This window comes from Hyla sarda, chromosome 2 (genome assembly GCF_029499605.1).
Source record: "Hyla sarda isolate aHylSar1 chromosome 2, aHylSar1.hap1, whole genome shotgun sequence".
Taxonomy (NCBI): Eukaryota; Metazoa; Chordata; class Amphibia; order Anura; family Hylidae; genus Hyla; species Hyla sarda.
Window position 1 is genome coordinate 305,188,177 of NC_079190.1, and position 24,671 is coordinate 305,212,847.

Sequence of the window (24,671 nt, forward strand, 5' to 3'; positions counted from 1 at the left end):
ACAATAGACAAGACCTGTCCTATTCACATGGGTTTATTCTTCTGCTGATCTGTGAGCAACAACTAATGTGTGTACCTCTGTTATGTATACACTTACTGTTTGTCACCTTTCACTATACTCCTGTCTGTGATGACAAGAGCACTGGTGGGAAGTGATCTGTACGGCGCAGGAAGTTTCAGCTTAGTTTTAGGCTTTTTGGCCAGAATGAAACTGCAAGATTTCAGGATTATTTTAAAATCTAGTAATATGGAAAATATCCCATAAAATTCTTTACCCACTTTAGGACGCAATTTTAAATTTTTTCCTTTCTGCCTTTTAATAGCTATAAAGTTTTTATATTTTCCACCTAAGGAGCCATATGAGGGCTTGTTTTATGCTTGTACTTTGTAAGAACATCACTCCTTTTACAACAAAATCTACAGTGAAGCAAAAAAAAAAAAAAAAAGATATATATTTATGGGATAAAAAAACAAACAAACACAATTTTGTTACATTGGGGGGGGGGGGGGGTTTATACAGTGCACTTTACAGTTAAAATGACATGTTATAATTATTCTGTTGGTCAATACAATTATAGGGTAGGGCACACATACCATATTTTGCTGCTGCATGTTTTCCTACCCATTAGAGTCAGTGGGTAACAATATCGGCTGTGTATTTTGATACCCATTGACTTCAGTAGGAAAACATGCAGCAGCAAAATACGGCACGTGTGACCCTACCTATAACAATAACCAATGTATGTTTGATTTGCTACTTTAAAAAAATAATAACTTAAAAAGTAAAATAAGAAAATAAATATGCTCTTCTGTCCTTTGGGAGCCATCTGGATGAGACTTTTTGATCACTTTTCATTTAGTTTTTTTCCTAATATATGAAGTGACCAAAAATTCACAATTCTGGACTAGGCTTTTGGTGAAGGCCCCCTAGCCGCCATATCCGTTGATCAGGACCTCGAGATTGCTTTGTGGAAGTCCCAATCACCCCTCTGAGCTAGCCGGCAACTTTATTTTTAAATGCTTCTGAAAGGTTAAAGGAGTACTCCGGTGCACACTTTTTTCATTTTATCCCGTTCGGGCTGCAAAATAAAAGAAAACACACTTTCTTTTACCTGCCAACGAGCCCCCGGAGCTCCGGTACAGGTGTTCGGTCCCCGGGCTGTATTCTTCTTACTTCCTGTTAGCCCGGCACGTCACAAGGAGCTTCAGCCTACCACCGGCCGCAGCGATGTCCCGCCTCGGCTGGTGATAGGCTGAAGCTTCGTGTGACGTGCTGGGCTAACAGGAAGTAAGAAGAATACAGCCCGGGGACCGAACACCTGTACCGAAGCACCGGGGGAGCCTAGGTAGGTAAGATAAAGTGTGTTTTCTTTTATTTTGCAGCCCGGACGGGATAAAATGAAAAAAGTGTGCACCGGAGTACTCCTTTAATGGCAGACATTGGCAATCCTGACAATGTCCAGAATTAGCGGTAAGTCCCATACATCGACTGAGACCAAGGTTTTCTTGGTTAATATGATTAATAAGGAATTTTACCTTGTTATTGTCCAGTAGGGGATTTTGCAGCATCAAACATCTTTTTCCTGCCCTCCATGCCGGACATTGCTTCCACATTTTTGCGCCAATCACTGACCTCAACTGGGCGTTCCTAAATGATGAGAACACAGTTTAACATTTCTCAATTCGAGGCAAAAAGCCTAAGCTCAGAGTTAAAGTCAAAGTAGGTTTTTTCTTTTTTTCTTTTTTAAGTATTGACAAACATGTGCATCAGTTTGAGTTCTGAATGACAGCCAATCTAGGGTCGAGAGCATCCAGCTAATCAACTGCATCTCCAGCTCTCACTCTCATCATTGTCTTCTGGGTCCATGGCCCTTCTCCCCTTATTACTTAGTGTGGTGGAGCGGCCAACTCTACTTTGTTCCAAACTTCTTCATTTAAGAATCATGGAGGCCACTTTGCCCTTGGGAACTTTTAGTGCAGCAGAATTTTTTTGTACCCTACTCCAGATCAGCGTCTCCACACAATCCTGTCTCTGAGCTCCACAGGTACTTCTTTTCCATCTCATGGTTTGTTTTTTCTCTGATATCCATTGTCAACCATGACACCTTACACAGACAGTAATGTTTCTTTCTGGACTTGCCAAAAATGTTTTGCCACAATTTTTTGTATCTGATTAGAGGCAAATATTGAAACATGTTCTTTTTTCTTATCTATTTCTATTTTCTACTTGTACATTTTTATTTTATTTTTTGTACATTTTACATGAAGGCTGCCATCTTGCTTGAGCTGTTAATAACAGCATTTAGTGATATGCTTTCCACATAAATTGGAGACATTTGCAGAGTTCATTCTACAGGGTGGGAGATATTGTTTTCTGCTGTGATTGGTGAGGATCCAGTGTTATTTCTACTGGTGTCACCTTTCACTGTCAATATTGCAAGATTTTAGGATTAATATAAGATACAGATCGTAAGATGGAAAATTATTAAAAATCTCATCAAAAACTCTTAAATATATGTTTAGGTTAAAAACTTGATTTAAACAATAGGTTATTTTCTGATTACACATTCCCTTTAATGACTTTGTAGAAATGCCTTAAAGATGCTCAAGAAAAATGGGAGGCCCAAACAGAAATAATTTAATTTAATTCTTCAGTTTAGATAAGAGAGTGCATGTTATACTACAACCCTGCACAATCCCAAACAAAAGAAAAAAGGACACATAGCGCTTCATGTACAGACATGTTAAAGGTAGAGATGAGCTAGCCGACTGTGGCAATCCCTAATTCGACCCCAACTTTGCGTTTTGCTTGGCTTGCTGAACTCCCAAATTAAAGCGCGGAAAATATGTAAAAAGCATGGCGTTTTGGCACCAAGAGGAAGTGGGAGTATCAGGGGCAATGGGATCATGCATATCACATGATCGCCTCAGGTTATCATATGATTTGCTGGTTTGTATGTCAATCAGCTCAAAGACCAATAGGAGACAGCAAGGGGGGTGGGAAGTTTTACACAGTCCGAGCTCACATGCTGTTCCGTGCTCAGTCTGAGGGAAAAGAGAGATAGAAGGACAGATAAGCACACAAAGTAGAGATAGACATAGATATAGGACAGTGATAGGAACAAAGAAAAACAGACTGTGTGTGTGTGTGTGTGTGTGTGTGAGAACAGGAGCCACAATTCTCAACTAGGAGCCATAATCCATTCCTGATCTATAACCTCCTTAGTGCCTAAATCCTATGAGGGCTATACAAGGATCCACAGCAAAGAAGTGCTCATCCCCAGCCTGTGTGAGTGTGGGCTGTTCATAGAGAGACGTCCTATCCATTCATACACAAGCCTCATTGTGTACCACAAAGCCCAGCAAGCCTTTTTGAAGGCTCATACAAAAGAAAAAACAACAAGCAGTAAACTGAGCAAAGGTGTGCTGCGGCACACCTGCATGAAAGTGATACATATTCCTTAAACACAGCATATCGCATTTCACCGCAAACACTGTTTACATGTGTCTGTTTGGGACAAGCGGGTGCATTTCATAGAAATCAGCCCTGTTAATACCTTATTCGTAATAACTAGATTGGTTTCAGCAAACACTGTTTAAGGGCTCACATGAGCAGATTTCTTTTAAAACCAGCAGCAGATCTTCTGCTGCGAGTTTGAAAAGAGGCAGGGCCTCCGTGCGCTAACCGCAGCAGATTTTTGTTGCAGACCCTATTGACGTCAATGGTTTTGAAAAGAAATCCGCTCGTGTGAACGAGCCCTATATCTGTCTATTTTGGACATTGTAGCTCCTTAACAAGGGAGTGCATTTTACAGAGATCAGCCCTGTTAATACGTTATCCATGAATATTATATTGGTTTCAGCAAACACCGTTTACATCTATTTGCGCCTTCAGGCAACTAATAGTTTACCTAGTCACAATTATTTTGCCAACAAAGCCGCCTCCGCTTTGTACAATCATGTGGTGGAGAGGGTGGCCCACTGTATGAACTTCTCTGTGTGTATGCCATGGTTGAGGCCAATACATGTCTTTTACAGCCCAATGGATCAACATCCTGCAGAATGAGACTCAAACGCAACGAGGCCAAGAGATCATGGTGACACCTCCACAGTTGCCCTGATCAGGTTCAACTGCTGACACCACCCACCTATCCTCCTCCTAATGCGGGTCTCCACCTCCATTGACATTTTGCATCATCCCACAGGAAAAAGCGTAGCTTATCCTTCTCCTCCACCCTCCTTTTATTGTTGCAAAATCAAGTGCTACCATGCTGTTTTACATCTGCTGAGCCACACAACAGAGGAGCTGCTGCCCCATCTGCAACAAGAAGTTTCCCAATGGTTGTGATCTGACATTAAGAAATGTGGTTGCTGATAACCGTACAAACATCGTCAAAGCACTGCGTCCAGGTGGCATGACGTGTTTGGAACACATGCTAAATCTTGTCGTGAAACGTTTCTTGAACACTTGGGATGGTCTCACGCATGTGCTGGATAAGTGCAGAAAAATGTGCGTTCGGTTTAACCATTTGTATGCTTTCTAACATGCCTCCCTTAACTAAGCTTTGTAGTACGGTACAGTCTATAGAGGATGTGCATAAGTTACAAGATGACTTGGATAGACTAAGTGTCTGGGCATCCACTTGGCAAATGAGGTTTAATGTGGATAAATGCAAAGTTATGCATCTGGGTACTTAAAACTTGCATGCATTGTACGTCTTAGGGGCGATTAAACTGGCAGAGTCACTGGTAGAGAAGGATCTGGGTGTACGTGTAGATCATAGACTACAGAATAGCATGCAGTGTGAGGCAGCCACTTTTAAGGCCAGCAGGATATGGTCCTGTATCAAAAAGGGGCATGGACTCAAGGGACAGGGACATAATACTTCAGCTTTATAAAGCATTTGATCGGCCTCATCTGGAATATGCTGTTCAGTTTTGGTCACCGGTTCATAAAAGGGACGTGGGGAGCTGGAGAAGGTGCAGAGATGCGCAACTAAACTAATATGGGGTATGGAACATCATAGCTATGAGGAAAGATTAAAATAATTACATTTGTTTAGTCTTTAGAAGAGATGTTCAAGGGGGGAAATGATCAACGTATATAAGTATATAAATGGCCCACACAAAAAATATGGAAAAAAACTGTTCCAGGTTAAACTCCCCCCAAAGGACGAGGGGGCACTCGCTCTGTCTGGAGAAGAAAAGGTATGGTCTCAAGGTGAGACACGCCTTCTTTACCATAAGAACTGTGAATTTATGGAACAGTCTACCTCAGGAACTGGTCACAGCAGAAACAGTTGAAAGCTTTAAAACAGGGTTAGATACATTCCTAGAACAAAATAACATTAATGCTTATGCATGAATATAATCACATCCCTTCCCCTTCATCCCACCATACCCCTTCCCTTCAATTCCTTGTTTGAACTTAATGGACGGAACTCTTTTTTCGACCATACTAACTATGTAACTGTGTAAACTACAGAGCCAATACTGTCTAGCTTAACAAAGCCTGATTTGTGACTTTATAACACGATGGAACTCAACATTACATATGTTGGACTGCCTGTACCAGCAGTGTGATGAAAGATTTCCTAATGCGGAAAAATGACGATTTTTGGAGACAGTGTGACTCTTTGGCTGCCAGTCCCTCAGCTATAAGGGTCACCTGTCACATGCTCCGGCTTTTCGAGGAGGCTACCAGGTTTGTCAGAAAGGAGAACAGCGGAATTAGCGACGTAATGCCGCGGATATCCTTTTTATAGAAAATGCTAAAGGTGATTATTAAAGGAGGAATGGAGGAGAGTTCCCATCTGGCTGGCAGCAGCAGATGTTCTCCTTGAGGAAAATAACTTGGATGAGCAGGTAGACAGAGTGGGACCTGAGGAGGATTTGGTGACGGACTCTCATGGCTAGCTGCATTCTTTCTTGCATTCACAGTGACAGGAATATTGCCAGGTTAAATAAAAAGTGGCTACTGGATAGCAACACTCTTAGACGCTCAGTATAAAAGCCAAAAGGGGGGACTTTTTCTCACCTTCTGAGAAGAAGGCTAAATTAGAGTTCTATAAAGAGAAGCTACTCAGCCAGTTTGCCACGGCTTTTGCTTTAGCAATTATCTTGTGTTGTAGTTTTTTTTCCTTTTTTTTTGGAGTCTGAGGCTCCATCTACTGGACTTTTATAGGAAATGACACCACAAGTTGATACTGAAGTTGTTGAGTGAAAGCTTTACCTTTGAGTTTTTCTCTTTTAACTGTTTGAGAGATATTATATATAGTAGGGATTTCCCTCTGGGGTTAGCTCTGGGATAATCCTTGACACAGCCACAGGACAGCCACTTCACTCAGCAGGCAAGTTCTTTATGCAAGTCTGGCTCCTCACCAGCTTTATTAAATAGGTTTCAGGATAAACAAAAACATAACACAGGAACAAACTAAATCCTAGGCTGTCCAGCCATTAACTATACATTAGTCCCTTCCCTCTCTATCCACTAGAGAGAGGGAGGAGGGCGCCTCATGTGCGGGATCAGCAGATCTTGTTAGTGGGGGTGGGGGACGGTAATTCCCAAGCCGCTTACCAAAGTTGGTTGTGCGCCCACACACAACAAGGTAAAATGCAGAAGAAATATAGAAGAAGGTCCACTGCAGCCCTCCTGGGTAGAAGTAAAATCAAAAACGAATGACCATGGATTCAGGAGTTCGTCCGGCGCAGAGAGGAACCATCAGGAAGCCAAGTAAAATCAATGGATTTATTAAATGCAACGCGTTTCGCTGCGCATGCGCACCTTCATCAGGCATAACAAGAGAAGGCTGGTAACAGATATATATACCTCCAGGAATTAACCATTAGAGTACTTTTTGAAAGAGTTGTTGCATAGATTTACATATCCACATATAAATGTGACAATATATAAAAAAAATTATATAGAAAAATATAAATAAATATAAATAGACAGACAACAATCACAAAAATAAAACAATAATATAGAAGTACAATGAAATCACATAAACATATAATTATCGCATGTGGTGTGAATATACCCCACATGCGACTTAAGCAATCACACCGCTTGGTCACCGGTGCGGCATTCAACAACGCAAGTTGAATATTGTTTCAAAATATATAGTATAGAAAAATATGGACCTATAAGATACCATATGTGTTAGTTCAGAAAGCAAAAATTGAATTACATATCGCTGCACTATCTAAATGAGCAATGACAGTACAAATAAAGTAGAATGAACTGTGCGGTATTACAAATCGCAACTGACCCAAGGGTGACATGTGAACACTACTTAGAAAAGAAGGAGGGGAAATGAACTAGAATAACTATAAAATATGACAAAAGACATACCTATAAGCCAATTTCAATAAACAAGTTGAAATTGGCTTATAGGTATGTCTTTTGTCATATTTTATTTTTATTATTATTATTCTTATTATCTGATTTTTACTGTTTATTTATTATTATTCATGCTCTATGATCCAGGTTCTTTTTCTTTCTTTTTTCCTTTTCTTTGTATACAGAAATCTTTGTATGTTTACTATAATTTGTTGTTTGCAAACTTTGATTTTATAAATATGTTGTTATTCTTCTACGAGTATTCACACCTTGCGTCTTGGCCGGGTGCTGTATTCAATACCGCACTAGTTATTCTAGTTCATTTCCCCTCCTTCTTTTCTAAGTAGTGTTCACATGTCACCCTTGGGTCAGTTGCGATTTGTAATACCGCACAGTTCATTCTACTTTATTTGTACTGTCATTGCTCATTTAGATAGTGCAGCGATATGTAATTCAATTTTTGCTTTCTGAACTAACACATATGGTATCTTATAGGTCCATATTTTTCTATACTATATATTTTGAAACAATATTCAACTTGCGTTGTTGAATGCCGCACCGGTGACCAAGCGGTGTGATTGCTTAAGTCGCATGTGGGGTATATTCACACCACATGCGATAATTATATGTTTATGTGATTTCATTGTACTTCTATATTATTGTTTTATTTTTGTGATTGTTGTCTGTCTATTTATATTTATTTATATTTTTCTATATAATTTTTTTTATATATTGTCACATTTATATGTGGATATGTAATTCTATGCAACAACTCTTTCAAAAAGTACTCTAATGGTTAATTCCTGGAGGTATATATATCTGTTACCAGCCTGCTCTTGTTATGCCTGATGAAGCTGCGCATGCACAGCGAAACGGTTTGCATTTAATAAATCCATTGATTTTACTTGGCTTCCTGATGGACGAACTCTCTATCCATTGGTAGACTAGTCTCCATCAGCTTAAAACACAAGTTTCCTGCAACCTTTACTCACTGTTCACACACAGCATTTGCAGCCTCTTGCTGTGTGTAATAAGACCCCTTGTCTGTCCACTTCACTGGTGGGGGTCACTCACAGAGCCTTGCTGTGTGTTTTTCGCAAGGACCCCTGCCTACCCCCTTTACAGCCACCTTGCTGTCTTCTGGGGAGAGCCCAGACTATTCTGTTTCCTTTTCTTATATGCAGACTTTCCACACTTCTACTGGCCTCATTAATTAGGCACCTGACGAGCATCTCTACTAGCTCACCTAGGATAAAGGTCTTGGAAAAACACCCTTTCATTGCCCTCAAACCTGCCTCATTGTCACATATCTCCCCCCCCCCCCCTTCCTCTGCTCAAACCACCAGCAAGGAGCACTTAACTTCAAAAGACAGTGTACAACTGCCTTTCCTTTTAATTGACCAACTTCGTCCAACTGGTTTTAAGGCACTTGACTTATTCAGCAGTGTTACGCTATGCGCTCTGGCCTCACACGCTGGCCGTGAGCTCATGGTCGCCTTACTTTCTGCTGCCGATGGGGCTGGGACTCGCACTGCGGGATGCACCCACATGCGAGCCCCAGTCCGTCACTCTCCGGGTGTTTCCCCTGCCTCTGCTTCCACCTCTCTGCTCCGGCGCACGTGTCCCCGTCCTTTAGGGCGTGCGCGCGCCAGAGCTTTAAGATTTAAAGGGCCAGTATGCTCATTAGTGTAACCACCTGTGTCTTGTTGATAAATTCCTCCACCCTCCTCAGTTCTCTGCCGGATCTTTGTTGCCTTGTGCCCTAGAGAAAGCGTTCTTTAGTATTGCCCTGCTGTGTACCAGATCTCCTGCTCTTGTGACCTTGACCTTTCTTCTCTGCCGCCTGCCTACTGAACTTTTGCTACGTCCCGACTACGCTACTGTGCTGCCTGCCCTGACCTACAGCTATCCTGACTACGAGTTGTCTCATCCCTTCTGTGCTTCGCATCTCCTCAGCCGCCTGTGTGGTCGAGCCGGGGGTTACGACCTGGGTGTCGCCTGCAGCAGCAAGCCCATCCTGCTTTGCGGCGAGCTCTGGTGAAGACCAGCGGCACCTTAGACTCCGTTCCCTGGCACGGTCCGAGTCATCTGCCACACAGATCCAGCAGATCCACATACACCGGAGTTCCTGTCTTCAGAAACGTGAGTGTTACAAGCAGATTCTATATGCACCACTTCAATGGCGCACCCTTCTTTCATTCGCAATTTCACCAGCCACCGAGCACAAGACTTTTGGTCGCCTTTGACAAATCCCTTGTAGAAGGCTGCATTCATGTCCTGCCTTTCCAATACCAGGTTCTACATCTTGGTCTGCGCAGTGCTGTGGCACTAAGTGCAGACAAGGCATATTATCCTGGCCAATTGGCCCCCTTTACTGGTCACAAGATCCTGGGAGTGGGACAGTTCATCCTGCAGAGCCGCAAACTCACTTTTGTGGAGCTCCATATCTTTCTGCAGCTGAAGCTCCGCTTCTTGCTCTTTCTTCAAATCTGCAAGCGTTTTATGTTTCATCAGGTGGTGAACCTCTTCTTCCTTTTGCGCCAATATAACAGAGACCATCTGTAAAGTTTCTTCAAGATTCTGGATCTGCCTCCTTTATTTTACCAATACCAGCTAGTTTTTTTCTGAGATCTCTTTTTTCTCTTACTTACAGCGGTCTCCTCACTCTCGTTGCTGGACCTTGAGGCATTCTCTTGTCCTTTGACAGTCACCTGCCCTTGGCCTGTCTCTTCCTTCAAGCTGACTCGTTCCAACTCTTCTCCTCCTTTAGGAGTTGTCGTCCCCCTTTGCAAGGATCTTGGCCCATTGGGCCACAGACTTCTCTTTCGCTTCACCACCGTCTCTCCGCTGCCTGGCAGAGACGTCTAGAGCTCCGGGGTCTGCAACAACATCTGGTCCAGTGGTTCGACCTTCCTGGTCACGATCCATCTCTGGTCCAGAGATCACGTCTCCTTCGCTCAGGACTCTCTACAGTACTTCTGCATTATCCACAGCCATCACTGTAGCTTCTTTTTTTTTCATCATCACCTGTTCCAGATGACCACGCAATTTCGCCCCCCGGGCTCATCTTTAACCGGCGGATGGAACCCATGTTCCGGCACCTGCTCAGTTTCTGGTTTTACTGAAGACTCTGTTTCAGTCAGAGGCACACTTGTCACTTGAGTCTCTAGACCCTCCTGGACTTGACTCGAGGTCTGTTCTTCAGCTCCCCCAGCAGTCTGGCAGACCCCTGACAGATATCTGACATATATCTAGTGATTACTGACACTGCTGAATAACTCTCAACTAGTGTGTGGTTCAAGTCAGGTGTTGTGGGCCCATCAGGTGTACCTGCTTTAGCCACCTGACAGTCTTCTTATAACTGCTGAAAAAATGGAAAACCCATCCCCAGTACTACATCATACTCCAAAGAGGGCTCTTTTGTAACCTTGTGACTCACGGTACCATAGGGAGTAGAAAAACAGACATTAACAGTTTTATAACCCCAAATATCTGCCTGTATAGACACTATGACAGGGTCTGGCTTTCTGCAACTGGTCTTCACCAGACTTAGTAGGACCCTAGGCTCTAGCAAAGGAACCATCATCTTACCATCTACTACCAGCTCACACAGGTTTTCATTTGTCCTGTCCAAGTTGACAGCAGTACACATTACCTCAGAAAACATAGGCATGCGTTTTTTGTCAGAAAACATTATCACACTGCATAGGTTCAAAATTTGCAGCACAGTTCATAGCACTATGCCCTAACTCATGTAAAGTGTGTTTTGTAAACTTTTCCCCCAGTCCTGCATGCAACATTTGCTGTTCACCAAACTTTTTCAGTGCAATCTGTGGAGAGGGAACAGTCCCCACCCTCACATAATTTCGCATTTGGACATAGGTTAGAGCCACCTCGGACAGAGTTCACACAGTCAAGTAGTCATACACTGCCCACCTTTACCTCAGGGACATTTGTGTGTGACTCTGGCACACTCTCCCCCTCCCACAGCTGCCAAAAATATGGGAAGTCTCTGCCCAGTATAAATTCCACATTAAGCTCTGCACACACCTCCATCACATGGCTTTCTGTCCCATAACATGTTTCAAAGTCAATAAGAACAGTCTTACCAGGCTCTGGTCGAATTTTCAAAAAAGGTATTATGTCCGGCATGACTCTGGATACAGACAGTCCAGTTCCACGAACAGCGGGATACCACCCACCACCAACTCACGGGTCCTCACGTCCATCTTTTCTGGCCTCCTGACCAGAGGATAATCAGGTGTGAAGACGTCCTCTTGCTGAGCTGCAGCCAATTTCATCAAGGTGCTCACCATAGCATCCATCTTGGCGACAACCGGTTGTTGTCCTAGTCGGTTACTCCTAGCAATGGCATTTTAACGTCGACCTATCTTAGCAACAAAAAAAATCCCACATGGCTTACTGCTGTTGCGCTGCGCAGGTGGCCTGTCCACTTGTCTCTTCACCTGAAAGAGCGCTCACTCGCTTGATGAGTCGTTGCCCATAGCAAAGCCTTCACCACAGGCTCAGTCCTGCTCTTGTACTCCACAGCTGGGTTTGTCCTAGTTGCAACATGCACGGTTGGTCCCGGCAACAACTTCACTGCAACTTGACCGCTGGTTGCTCCTAGCAACGTGCTGCCCGCATTCTCAACCAATTGTAGGGATTTCCCTCTGTAGTTAGCTCTGGGATCGTCCTTGACACAGCCACAGGACATGTTTCTACTTCATTCAGAAGGCAAACAACAGTTCATTATGCAAGTCTAGCTCCTCGCCAGCTTTATGCAAGTCTAGCTCCTCGCCAGCTTTATTAGGTAGATTGTAGGATAAACAAAAGCATAACACAGGAGCAAACAAAATCCTAGGCTGACCAGCCACTAATTACACATAAGTCACTTCCCTCTCTAGCCACTGATAAGCTAGTCTCCACCAGCTTAAAACACAAGTTTCCTTCAATCTTTACTCACTGTTCACACACAGCGTTTGCAGCCTCTTGCTGTGTGCACTAAGACCCCATGTCTGTCTTCTTCACTGGTGGGGGTCACTCACAGCACCTGGCTGTGTGCTCCTCGCAAGGACCCCTGCCTCCCCCTTTACAGCCACCTTGCTGTCTTCTGGGGAGAGCCCAGACTATTCTGTTTCCTTTTCTTATATGCAGACTTCCCACACTTCTGATGGTCTCATTAATTAGGTACCTGATCAGTATCTCTGCCAGCTCACCTAGGATAATGGTCTTAAAAAAACACCCTTTCACTGCCATCAATCCTGCCTCATTGTCGCAATATACACTGCAAAAAAAAAATAAAAAATAAAGGGAACACTTAAGCAACACAATGTAACTCCAAGTCAATCACACTTCTATGAAATCACACTGTCCACTCAGGAAGCAACACTGATTGACAATCAATTTCACATGCTGTTGTGCAAATGGAACAGACAAAAGGTGGAAATTATAGGCAATTAGCAAGACATCCCCAATAAAGGAGTGGTTCTGCAGGTTCTACAGACCACTTCTAAGTTGCTATACTACCTGGCTGATGTTTTGGTCACTTTTGAATGCTGGTGGTGCTTTCACTCTAGTGGTAGCATGACACAAATGGCTCCGGTAGTGCAGCTCATCCAGGATGGCACATTAATGTGAGCTGTGGCAAGAAGCTTTGCTGTGTCTGTCAGCGTAGTGTCCAGAGCATGGAGGCGCTACCAGGAGACAGGCCAGTACATAAGGAGACATGGAGGAGGACGTAGGAGGGCAACAACCCAGCAGCAGGACCGTTACCTCCGCCTTTGTGCAAGGAGGAGCACTGCCAGAGCCTTGCAAAATGACCTCCAGCAGGCCACAAATGTGCATGTGTCAACTCAAACGGTCAGAAACATACTTCATGAGGGTGGTATGAGGGCCCGATGTCCACAGGTGGGGGTTGTGCTTACAGCCCAACACCGTGCAGGAGGTTTGGCATTTGCTAGAGAACACCAAGATTGGCAAATTCGCCACTAGCGCCCTGTGCTCTTCACAGATGAAAGCAGGTTCACACTGAGCATAAGTGACAGACGTGACATGAGATGCCGTGGAGAACATTCTTCTGCCTGCAACATCCTCAAGCATGACCGATTTTGGCGGTGGGTCATTAATGGTGTGGGATGGCATTTCTTTGGGGGGCCTCACAGCCCTCCATGTGCTTGCCAGAGGTAGTCTGATTGCCATTAGGTACCGAGATGAGATCCTCAGACCCCTTGTGAGACCTTATGCTGGTGCGGTTGGCCCCGGGTTTCTCCTAATGCAAGACAATGCTAGACCTCATGTGGCTGGAGTGTCAGCAGTTCCTGCAAGAGGAAGGCATTGATGCTATGGACTGGCCCACCCGTTCCCCAGATCTGAATCTGACTGAGCACATCTAGGACATCATGTCTCGCTCCATCCACCAATGCCATGTTGCACCACAGACTGTCCAGGAGTTGGCAGATCCTTTAGTCCAGGTCTGGGAGGACATCCCTCAGGAGACCATCCCCCACCTCATCAGGAGCGTGCCCAGGAATTGTAGGGAGGTCATACGGGCACGTGGAGGCCACACACACTACTGAGCCTCATTTTAACTTGTTTTAAGGACATTACATCAAAGTTGGATTAGCCTGTAGTGTGGTTTTCCACTTTGATTTTGAGTGTGACTCCATATCCAGACCTCCATGGGTTGATACATTTAATTTCCATTGATAATTGATTTTGTTGTCAGCACATTCAACTATGTAAAGATGAAAGTATTTCATATGATTAGTTCATTCATTCAGATCTAGGATGTGTTATCTTCGTGTACCCTTTATTTTTTTGAGTAGTGTAGATAATCTAAATTAACTGTATTTTGAATAAGGGATTATTATAAATAAGAAGCCTCTTCATTTCCCACTTATTTCATTATTTATCCTCATAAAAGTATTCTCCATTGATTTTTAATGTTCATCTGATTTATCAGGAAGGCAATGTAGTATTTTAATATTGTTGACATCAAATATCCTTGAAAAATATAACAGTCTCCCATTAACCTTTCTACTCTAAGTTTACCTGCTTAGCATTTTAATAGGTACCTGAATCTAGTGGAGATCTCCACCTGCTGGCAGCTTAGTAACATGAACTTAGAAGAAGTGATGTTAAAGGTAACAATAGAGATAATTTCTCTGTATCTTTGAATGTATACTTTTTATAAACATGTAAAGGTTGGCTTGTGTAACACGTATTATAAAGGTCCAAACATTTATGTCTATTTTACACATAGGACCTAATTTACTAAGAGTGAAGTGGAGTTTTCTTTGTGGGTTTTGATTCCCGACAAGTATTTTTCCATGGTATGTACCAAATTTTCCCCTACGTTTTGCTCTTTTTTTTTTTTTTCTTTTTTTTTACAACTGCTCTAAGCTGTTGGGTTTTCCATAGCTCAAATTCACCACATTTTATGTGAGAACGTTAGTAAATATGTTGAGATTTTTTAAAAGTGTTGAGACCCCTTTTGTGGCCACGCTCTTTCCGCAGCAGTCACATCCCTCTTCAGGTTGTCTGAGTAAAACGGAAAGTTGGTCGGGTTGGTTGGATATTTTTGGTTGCAAATTCCTGCGCACGAAGCATGCGACACAATTTGGGCACAAACCCAGAGAAAAAACTTTAGTAAATAACCCCCATAGTATTTATGTTTATGTATATCTAATGAGGCTAGTGGGTGAATGAAACAGATGCTGCCAAATGTGCATTAAACCTGAAACTTCTTTTTAAAAAATATAACTGTTCCATGGACATTCAAATGACTGGTTACGTTTGTTTATTACCTTTCAGTAGGTTTTCTAATGCAATGAAATGTTTATTTTCATAACATAAAACCTAGTTTACTTTTAACCCCTTAAGGACCGGGGTTTTTTCTGTTTTTGCATTTTCGTTTTTTGCTCCTTGCCTTTAAAAAATCATAACTCTTTAAATTTTGCACCTAAAAATCCATATGATGGCTTATTTTTTGTGCCACAAATTCTCCTCTGTAATGACGTCAGTCATTTTGCCCAAAAATCTACGGTGAAACGGAAAAAAAAATCATTGTGCGACAAAATTGAAAAAAAAAACCCCATTTTGTAACTTTTGGGGGCTTCCGTTTCTACGTAGTACATTTTTCGGTAAGAATGACACCTTATCTTTATTCTGTAGGTCCATACGATTAAAATGATACCCTATTTATATAGGTTTGATTTTGTCGGACTACATAACTACATGCAGGAAAATTAATACGTTTAAAATTGTCATCTTCTGACCCCTATAACTTTTTTATTTTTCCGTGTATGGGGCGGTATGAGGGCTAATTTTTTGCGCCGTAATCTGAAGTTTTTAACGGTACCATTTTTACATTGATAGGACTTATTGATCGCTTTTTATTCATTTTTAAATGATATAAAAAGTGACCAAAAATGCACTATTTTGGACTTTGGAAATTTTTTGCGCGCACGCCATTGACCGAGCGGTTTAATTAATGATATATTTTTATAATTCGGACATTTCCGCACGCGGTGATACCATACATGTTTATTTTTATTTTTATTTACACTGTGTTTTTTTTTTATTGGAAAAGGGGGGTGATTCAAACTTTTAACAGGGGAGGAGTTAAATGATCTTTATTCACTTTTTTTTTTAACTTTTTTTTTCAGTGTTATAGGTCCCATAGGGACCTATAACACTGCACACACTGATCTTCATCATTGATCACTGGTTTCTCATAGGAAACCAGTGATCGACGATTCTGCCGCATGACTGCTCATGCCTGGATCTCAGGCACTGAGCAGTCATTCGGCGATTGGACAGCAAGAGGCAGGTAGGGGCCCTCCCGCTGTCCGGTAAGCTGTTCGGGATGCTGCGATTTCGCCGCGGCTATCCCGAACAGCCCACTGAGCTAGCCGGCAACTTTCGCTTTCGTGCTATTAGAGGCGGGTCCCGGCTTCACTATGACGCCGGGCCCGCCGTGATATGATACGGGGTTACTGTGTAACCCCGCGTTATATCAGGAGAGCAGGACCAAGGACGTACCGGTACATCCTTGGTCCTTAAGGGGTTAAACCAGACCTGCATTGCATCACAAATTGTGTCTGTGGCAGAATTTGTGCCAGAAAAAAAAAAACCTGACCAACTCTCCATTCTACTCAGAAAACCCTAAAAATGGGCATGGCCGCCAGAAAAACGGGGTGAGATTGCTGAAAAGGGGGCGTGTCGCCAACATTTTTGAAAAAATCCCAACATATTTGCTAAGTTTTTCATAGAAAATGTAGTGTAGTTGAGCTCTGGAAAACCCCACAGCTCAGAGCAGTTGTACAAATAGCAAAACATAGGGAAAAGTGCAAAACATAGGGAAACATTAATAAATGCCAAGGAAAAATACTTGTCGGGAATCAAAACCCACAAAGAAAACTACATTACACTCCTTTTTCTTTTTTTAATTATAATAAATCAACTGTCGCTTTTAATATATGGTAATTACTTTGATAATCCTGCATCCAAGAGGATGCTTTATCCATCATTCTGGTTTAAAATGCTTGTTTCATTTGTAGAAAAGCTCTAGCATCCCTGAACTCTGGCAAGTGTATACTGCCACCCTGAGCACTTTTCATTGGAAAATAGAGGAATGAAAACAGATCTCGGCAGCACAAAATCTTGCCAGGATCATTATACCAGCACCCCGGCTTGTTTTTACAGTCCTCTGGTGTATATCTGGTGGACCTGAGGAAGGCACAGTACAGTGCTGAAACGCGTTCATTGTACAAAATAAAACTACATGTTGTCCTGTGCTTGCATGTGGTCGTAATTGCCTTTACACTGAGCAGCGCCTCCTAGACCACTTTTTGCTTGGTTTCTTCCATCCTTCTATTGTTTATCTGCTCCGTCTGTGAGTAGGATAGGGACGGAATGCAGCAGCTTTATCATTGCATCTGGTACCTATATTTCAGTTGAACCTGCCATTTTATCAACTCTTTAAGGTCAGTTTATCACTTTGGTGTGGTGGAGGGTTTACACACCAATTGATAAACTACACAAGGGAGCGCCCCCTGTTTTGTTTTTTTCTCTTTCCAACTCTCTCTCTCTTCAATGGAAAATTGATTCTTTAGAACACTCTTTAAAATTAAAGAATTTAAATATTGTACCTTTTCTGTATCCTCTTTCTTCACAGACTTTAAGTTAGCACGCAGATCCATAGAGACCTTATGTTTTGAGCCAAGTAGTGCACGGAGCATAGCATCAGCTGATACTCTCACTCTACGTAATGGTGGTCTTTTAAACTTTCCACGCAGATCTAGCACTTTCATCCTCAGATCTTGAATCTACCATAGAAAATATAAAAAAAAGTTTTGTTGATTTTTAAATGAGACTATAGACGACATTACATTCATATTCAACAAACATTTGGGTGATATTATCATATCATAATTGGCATAATTCGAATTAGGCTTGTATCATTTGTTATTTTTTTTCAATAAGGCATTTCTATCAGGTACATTTTATATACAAAGCTATAATATGGTTAATAGCTTAGCAATGTAATGAATATATGGTCTATATATTAACAATTAGTAATACAAAATTATCCTACTTTGTTTATTATTGGGTGTCTATATGTTACTGTAAATATGGTAGAGGAATACCCAAAAAGGTTAACCAAATAATTATACATCATACAACTAGTATGGCCAACTTCTGACCTGTTCAGGCACTTATCCATGCATGGAGACACTGCCAGAGCTGCAGTAACAATCCTAAAGAACTCTATTTTAAGCTTTGGAGAGTCCATAAAACTTATTTTATCGAAACATGTTAAACCTCTCAACATTCTTGTAAGATGCCCTACAATGCCTTTTATTATGTTTCAAGGTTGCCCTCTTCATCATACCTGTGTGACCTCTTACAGACAAAACTTAATATAGCCCCCATTACATCACAGTATGTGTGGAGCCAATTAAAACCCAAGACAGCTGAATCCCTTCCTTAGACCCTATTGACTTCTTCAGTTCATAACACAGGGTCTAATAAAGCACCATAGCATAAACATCCATTCAACATTTGTGCATAAATATTCATTGAACATACATTATCAGCAATTTAGTACAACTTCCTTAAAGTAGGCGTCAATTTATTTTTTAGAAACAAATAAATTGAAACTGATTAGAAACTGATTTTTTAAGCCCTCCTAGTAACAGATTAATATAATTTCAATGTTGCAAAGGGAAGTAGGGAATTTTCAGCTCTGTATCACATATAGATACAGAGATATACTATAGACATACTGTATACATACATTTTTAAAACAAGTTAATATACTTACCAGCTATGTTAATGTCATTCAATGTATTCATAAATGTTAAAATATGTGTAAAATACCTTAACGAAGACACATCAAGCCCCAAATCCAGGCCACAAAGGGTACTAAAAGAGCCTGGGGCCAATGTGTGGCTCTTTTAGGTTAGGTTCACACTTAGGAAGCTTTGGACTAAAACATTTGATCTAGAGATTCCAAGTGTGCCCAATGGCGACTGAATAAGTCGGTGCTAGGATGGCACAGATATTGCTGTCCACATAGATGTTGATGTCTGCGGCACAGACTAAAGAATGCCTAAGGAATAAGCATGATCATTCTTTTGGCTGAGGAATTACAGTGGCAGAATATCCACCACTGAAATTCCGTAGTCTGCATCATAAGAGGTAGGCTACAGAAGAAGAGGCCCAGACCCTAGGAAGGAGGTTGGTAAGTAAATACCTCACTCCTCCCCCCCCCCCCCTGCTTTCTCAGTGTGTCAGACTTTTGGTGAACACCGCCTTACCATATACATATGTGCTCCGGGGTACTCCGGTGGGAAAAAAAAATTTCAAATCAACTGGTGCCAGAAAGTTAAACAGATTTGTAAATTACATGTATTAAATAATCTTAGTCCTTATAGTAATTATCAACTGCTTTATACTACAGAGGAACTTGTTTTCTTTCTGGAATTCTTTTCAGTCTGACCACAGTGCTCTCTGCTGACACCTCTGTCCATGTTAGAAACTGTCCAAAGTACAAGAAAATCCCCATAACAAATCTCTCCTGCTCTAGACAGTTCCTGACACAGACAGAGATTTCAGCAGAGAGCACTGTAGTCAGACTGAAAAGAATTCCCAAAAAATACAACTTCTGTGGAGCATAGAGCAGCTGATAACTACTGGAAGGATTAAGATTTTTAAATAGAAGATATTTACAAATCTGTTTAACGTTCTGGCACCAGTTGATAAAAAAAAAAAAAAAATTCCACCGGAGTACCCCTTGGGGACGGAGCCCATTATAACCCTAAGCATTTTTTGAAAATCTGACCTCTATCACTTTATGCATTAATAACTCTGGGATGCTTTTACTTATAAATTTGATTCCGAGATCGTTTTTTCGTGACATATTCTACATTTTTGTTAGTGGTAGATTTACGCCGATACTTGCTTCATTTCTTGGTGAAAAATTCCAAAATTTCAGGAAAAATTTTAAATTTGGCATTTTTCTAACTTTGAAGCACTCTGCTTGAAATGGAAAAGGGATATCCCAAATAAATTACATATTGATTCACATATACCATATGTTTACTTTATGTTTGCATCATTTAGTTGACATGTTTTTACTTTTTGAAGACATCAGAGGGCTTCAAAGTATAGCAGCAATTTTCCAATTATTCCCGAAAATTTCAAAATCTGAATTTTTCAGGAACCAGTTGAGTTTAGAAGTGAATTTGAGGATCTTTATGTTGGAAACCCCCTATAATGGACCCCATTATGAAAACTGCACCTCTCAAAGTATTCAAAATGACATTCAAAAAGTTTGTTAACCCTTTAGGTGTTTCACAGGATTAGCAGCAAAATGGAGGAGAAATTTTAAAATCTCCATTTTTTGCACTAAAATGTTATTGCAGCCCCATTTATTTCATTTTTACAAGGGGTAAAAGGTAAAAAGGCCCCCAAAACGTGTAATTCATTTTCTTTTGAGTAAGGAAATACCTCATATGTGGATGTAAAGTGCTCTGTGGGTGCACTAGAGGGCTCAGAAGGGAAGGAGTGACATTAGGCTTTTGGAGAGCGAATTTTGCTGAAATGGTTTTTGGTGGGCATGTCGCATTTAGGAAGCCCCCATGATGCCAGAACAGTAAAAAAAAAATAAAAAAAATGGCATACTATTTTGGAAACTACACCCCTCAATGAACATAACAAGTGGTACAGTGAGCCTTAACGCCCCCCAGTTGATTGACCAACTTAAGTTAAATTGGGACGCTAAAAAAAATGTGTTACCCCAAATTTTTCATTTTCACAAGGGAGAAAAAGCCCCCCAAAATTTGTAACCCCATTTCTTCTGAGTATGGAAATACCCCATATGTGGATGTAAAGTGCTCTGCGGGCGAACTACAATGCTCAGAAGAGAAGGAGCGTCATTGGGCTTTTGGAAAGAGAATTTGGTTGGAATGGAAGTCGGGGGCCATGTGCGTTTACAAAGCCCGAGGATGCCAGAACAGTGAACCCCCCACATGTGACCCCATTTTGGAAACTACACCCCTCACAGAATTTTATAAGGGGTGCAGTGAGAATTAACACCCCACTGGCATTTGACAGATCTTTGGAACAGTAGGCTGTGCAAATGAAAAATACAATTTTTCTTTTTTACGGACGACCGTTCAAAAAATCTGTCAGACACCTTTGGGGCGTAAATGCTCACTGTACCCCTTATTACATTCCGTGAGGGGTGTAGTTTGCAAAATGGGGTCACATGTGGGGGAGTCCACAGTTCTGGCACCATGAGGGCTTTGTAAACGCACATGGCCTTCAATTCCAGCCTAATTCTCTCTTCAAAAGCCCATTGGCTCTCCTTCTCTTCTGAGCATTGTAGTGCGCCCGCAGAGCACTTTACATCCACATATGGGGTATTTCCCCCCATATGGTGTTACAAATTTTGGGAGGCTTTTTTCCTATTACCCCTAGTGAAAATAAAAAATTGGGGTAACACCAGCATTTCAGGGGAAAAAAATACCACATTTTTAATTTTCATGTCCAACTTTAACAAACATTTTTCAAACACCTGTGGGGTGTTAAAGCTCACTATACCCCTTGTTATGTTCCGTGAGGGGTGTAGTTTCTAAAATGGGGTCACATGTGGGTGTTTTTTTTTTGTGTTTATGTCAGAACCGCTGTAACGATCAGCCACCCCTGTGCAAATCACCAATTTAGGCCTCAAATGTACATGGCACTCTCAAACTCCTGAGCCATGTAGTTCGTCCGCAGAGCATTTTACGTCCACATATGGGGTATTTCCGTACTCGGAAGAAATTGCGTTAGAAATTTTGGGGGCCTTTTTCTCCTTTTACTCTTGTGAAAATGAAAAAGTATGGGGCAACACCAGCATGTTAGTGTAAAATTTTTTTTTTTTTTACACTAACATGCTGGTGTAGCCCCCAAGTTTACCTTTTCATAAGGGGTAAAAGAAGAAAAAGCCCCCAAAAAAATTGTAACGCAATTTCTCCTGAGTACGGAAATTCCCCATATGTGGCACTAAACTGTTGCCTTGAAATACGACAGGGCTCTGTAGTGAGGGACAGACCCGGATCAAGGATGGGGCTTGTCTCAACCAAAACCCTACAGCAGTGTTTCCCAAACAGGGTGCCTCCTGCTGTTTCAAGACTCCCAGCCTGCCAGGACAGTCAACGGCTGTCCGGCAATACTGGGAGTTGTTGCTTTGCTTTGGGGGGATGTTTAAGGGGGTGTATATGTAGTATTTTACTTTTTATTATGTGGTAGTGTAGTGTAGTGTTTTTCGGGTACATTCACACAAGACTACAACTCCCAGAATGCACTGATAGACCGTACATGCTGGGAGTTGTAGTTTTGCAACAGCTGTAGGCACACTGGTGGGGAACCACTTAGTTAGGAAACAGGCTCTAGCTCAGTGATTACAACCCGTGTGCCTCCAGCTGTTACAATACTACAACTCCCAGCATGTACGGTCTGCCAGTGCATTCTGGGAGTTGTAGTTTTGCAACAGCTGGAAGCACACAGGTCGGAATCATTGAGTTAGGAAACAGACTCTAGCTCAGTGTTTCCCTACCAGTGTGCCTCCAACTGTTGCAAAACTACAACTCCCAGCATGCCCAGAGTAAGGGATGCTGGGTGTGTAGTTCTGCAATATCTGGCCCTTCAGATGTTGCAGAACTAGAACTCCCAGCATGCCTGGACAGTCTGGGCATGCTAGGAGTTGTAGTAATGCAACAACTGGGGAAGAACAGTTTGGAGACTCCTAAGTAGCGGTCTCCAAACTGTAGCCCTCCAGATGTTGCAAAACTAAAACTCCAAGCATGCCCAGACTGTCCAGGCATGCTGGGAGTTGTAGTTCTGCAGCATATGAAGGGCCAGATATTGCAGAACTACATGCCTAGCATCCCTGACTGTATGGGCATGCTGGGAAATGTAGTTTTGTAACATCTGGAGGGCTACAGTTTGGAGACCACTATATAGTGGTCTCCAAACTGTGCCACTTCAGATGCTGCAAAATTACAACTCCCAGCATGCCCAGACAGTCAGTGCATGCTGAAAGTTGTAGTTTTGCAACATCTGGAGGACCACAGTTTAGAGACCACTACACAGTGGCCCTCCAGATGTTGCAAAACTACAGCTCCCAGCATGCCCAGACAGCCAAAGGCTGGGAGTTGGAGTTTTGCAACTTTTAGAAGGCCACAGTGAAGATCACTTACTGGTGATCTTCACTGCAGCCTCCTCTACCGCCGCACTTTCCGGCCGCACTCCTCCTGCCGCCGCCGCTGCTCCGATGACGCCCCCACTGCCACTGGTCCCGTAAGCCGGCCATGCTCACCCCTCGCTGCTTGTGTTCCCCTCAATCTTCGATCGGGGGGCAGAGCGGGGGAAATGAACTTTAACCCCTCCCCACACCCAACTGCCATTGGTCACTGCCACCTCGCTCCTATCCTTTAGCATGGTCGAAGCTGTCTATGACCGCTCCGATCATTCTTATTTTCGGGTTGATCGGGTCACCAGTGACCCTATTGGCCCGGATTTGCCGCAAATAGTTGGTCTGAATTGACCGCCGATTTGCGGTGATCGCCGACATGGGGGCTCTCCGTCCTTAAGTACCAGGACGTGAGGTCTGTCCCAAACAGGTTTAAATATTCCTTATTAGCTGGTGCCCTGTGTTCTCTGGTCTAAATCAGCACCAGCCACTTACTGGCTGAGAACACATGGCATCAGCGAATAAGGCTAACCTCCCTCTAACCCCCATGCGTGGAGCAAAATTTTGTAGCATCATGCAGCATTTAGTGGTTCTCCCCTGTCGCTACCCCCAACATGGCTCGACCACACAGGTTACTGGGCAAAGCAAGGTACAGAAGGAGAAGGCTGTAGGGTAGTCAAACGTAGCAGAAGTTCAAGGCAGGCGGCAAAGGTTCATAGTCAAAAAACCTAGCTGGAAGGTCTGGCTTTCTCAGGCAAAGGGCACTGAAGATCTGGCACGGGGGTGTGGGAGGTGCAACAACTTATAATGTGCTATCAGGTTACTAATTATGGGCATACTGGCCCTTTAAATCTCAAAGCTTCGGCGCGTGCGCACTAAGGATCGGTGACGTCTGCGCCGGAGCTGAGAGAGTGAGGAAGTTGCAGGAGCAGAACTAGGTGAATGATGGGCTGGGGTTCGCATGCGGACGTGTCCCGCGATGCGAATCATGGCCCCGCTGGCGGTCGGGGACACTGCGCTCCCGGATGGAGCTTGCGGCTGGGGCGCAGTATGTAACAGATGCACTCAGTGTTGATGGATACTAGTGGCTTTTTATCAACAGGGGACTAATTATTTCAGGTTCCTGTCACTATATAGTAACAGGCTGTTGATGTGACAACCTGATTTGTGCTCTGTGTGCAGGAGTATTCAGAGGTGTCAAATTTATAGGGGTTATCTACCATAAGGTGATTTTAGTACGTGCCTAGCAGACAGTAATGGGCATGCTTAGGAAGTATCTGCGCTTGTCTTAGGGCTAAATGGCTATGTTGTGAGATTACATAATACTGTGGCTATCTTTTTGTGAAATGTGTATTCTGTTGGAGTTCGGTCTCTTAAACTACATATCCCACGCTTCCTTGTTTGAAGTGTGGGATATGTTGAATCACAAATGAGCTGCATTTCATTCAAAAGACCAGTGTTTTCTAACCAGGGTGCCTCCAGCTGTTGAAAATTTATCTCTTTCCCATCAGCGCTCACTCCACCCATTGAAGCAGGACAGGCTCCCTTTGCACAACTGACTGAGATGTCATGTCTCACCGCACTG

General features: G+C 42.6%; 1 protein-coding gene across 1 annotated transcript in view; it reads right to left on the minus strand.

Annotated features, from left to right (window-relative positions):
• TNNI1 (troponin I1, slow skeletal type) overlaps positions 1-24,671 on the minus strand; it is an 84,802-nt gene that overhangs the window by 17,091 nt on the left and 43,040 nt on the right. The window contains exons 5-6 of the mRNA XM_056560146.1: positions 17,496-17,672; positions 1,536-1,647 (exon numbers count right to left, since the gene is read on the minus strand). Coding sequence (XP_056416121.1) covers positions 1,540-1,647; positions 17,496-17,672 — 285 coding nt within the window. The 3' untranslated portion in view covers positions 1,536-1,539. The remainder of the gene's footprint in view (positions 1-1,535; positions 1,648-17,495; positions 17,673-24,671) is intronic.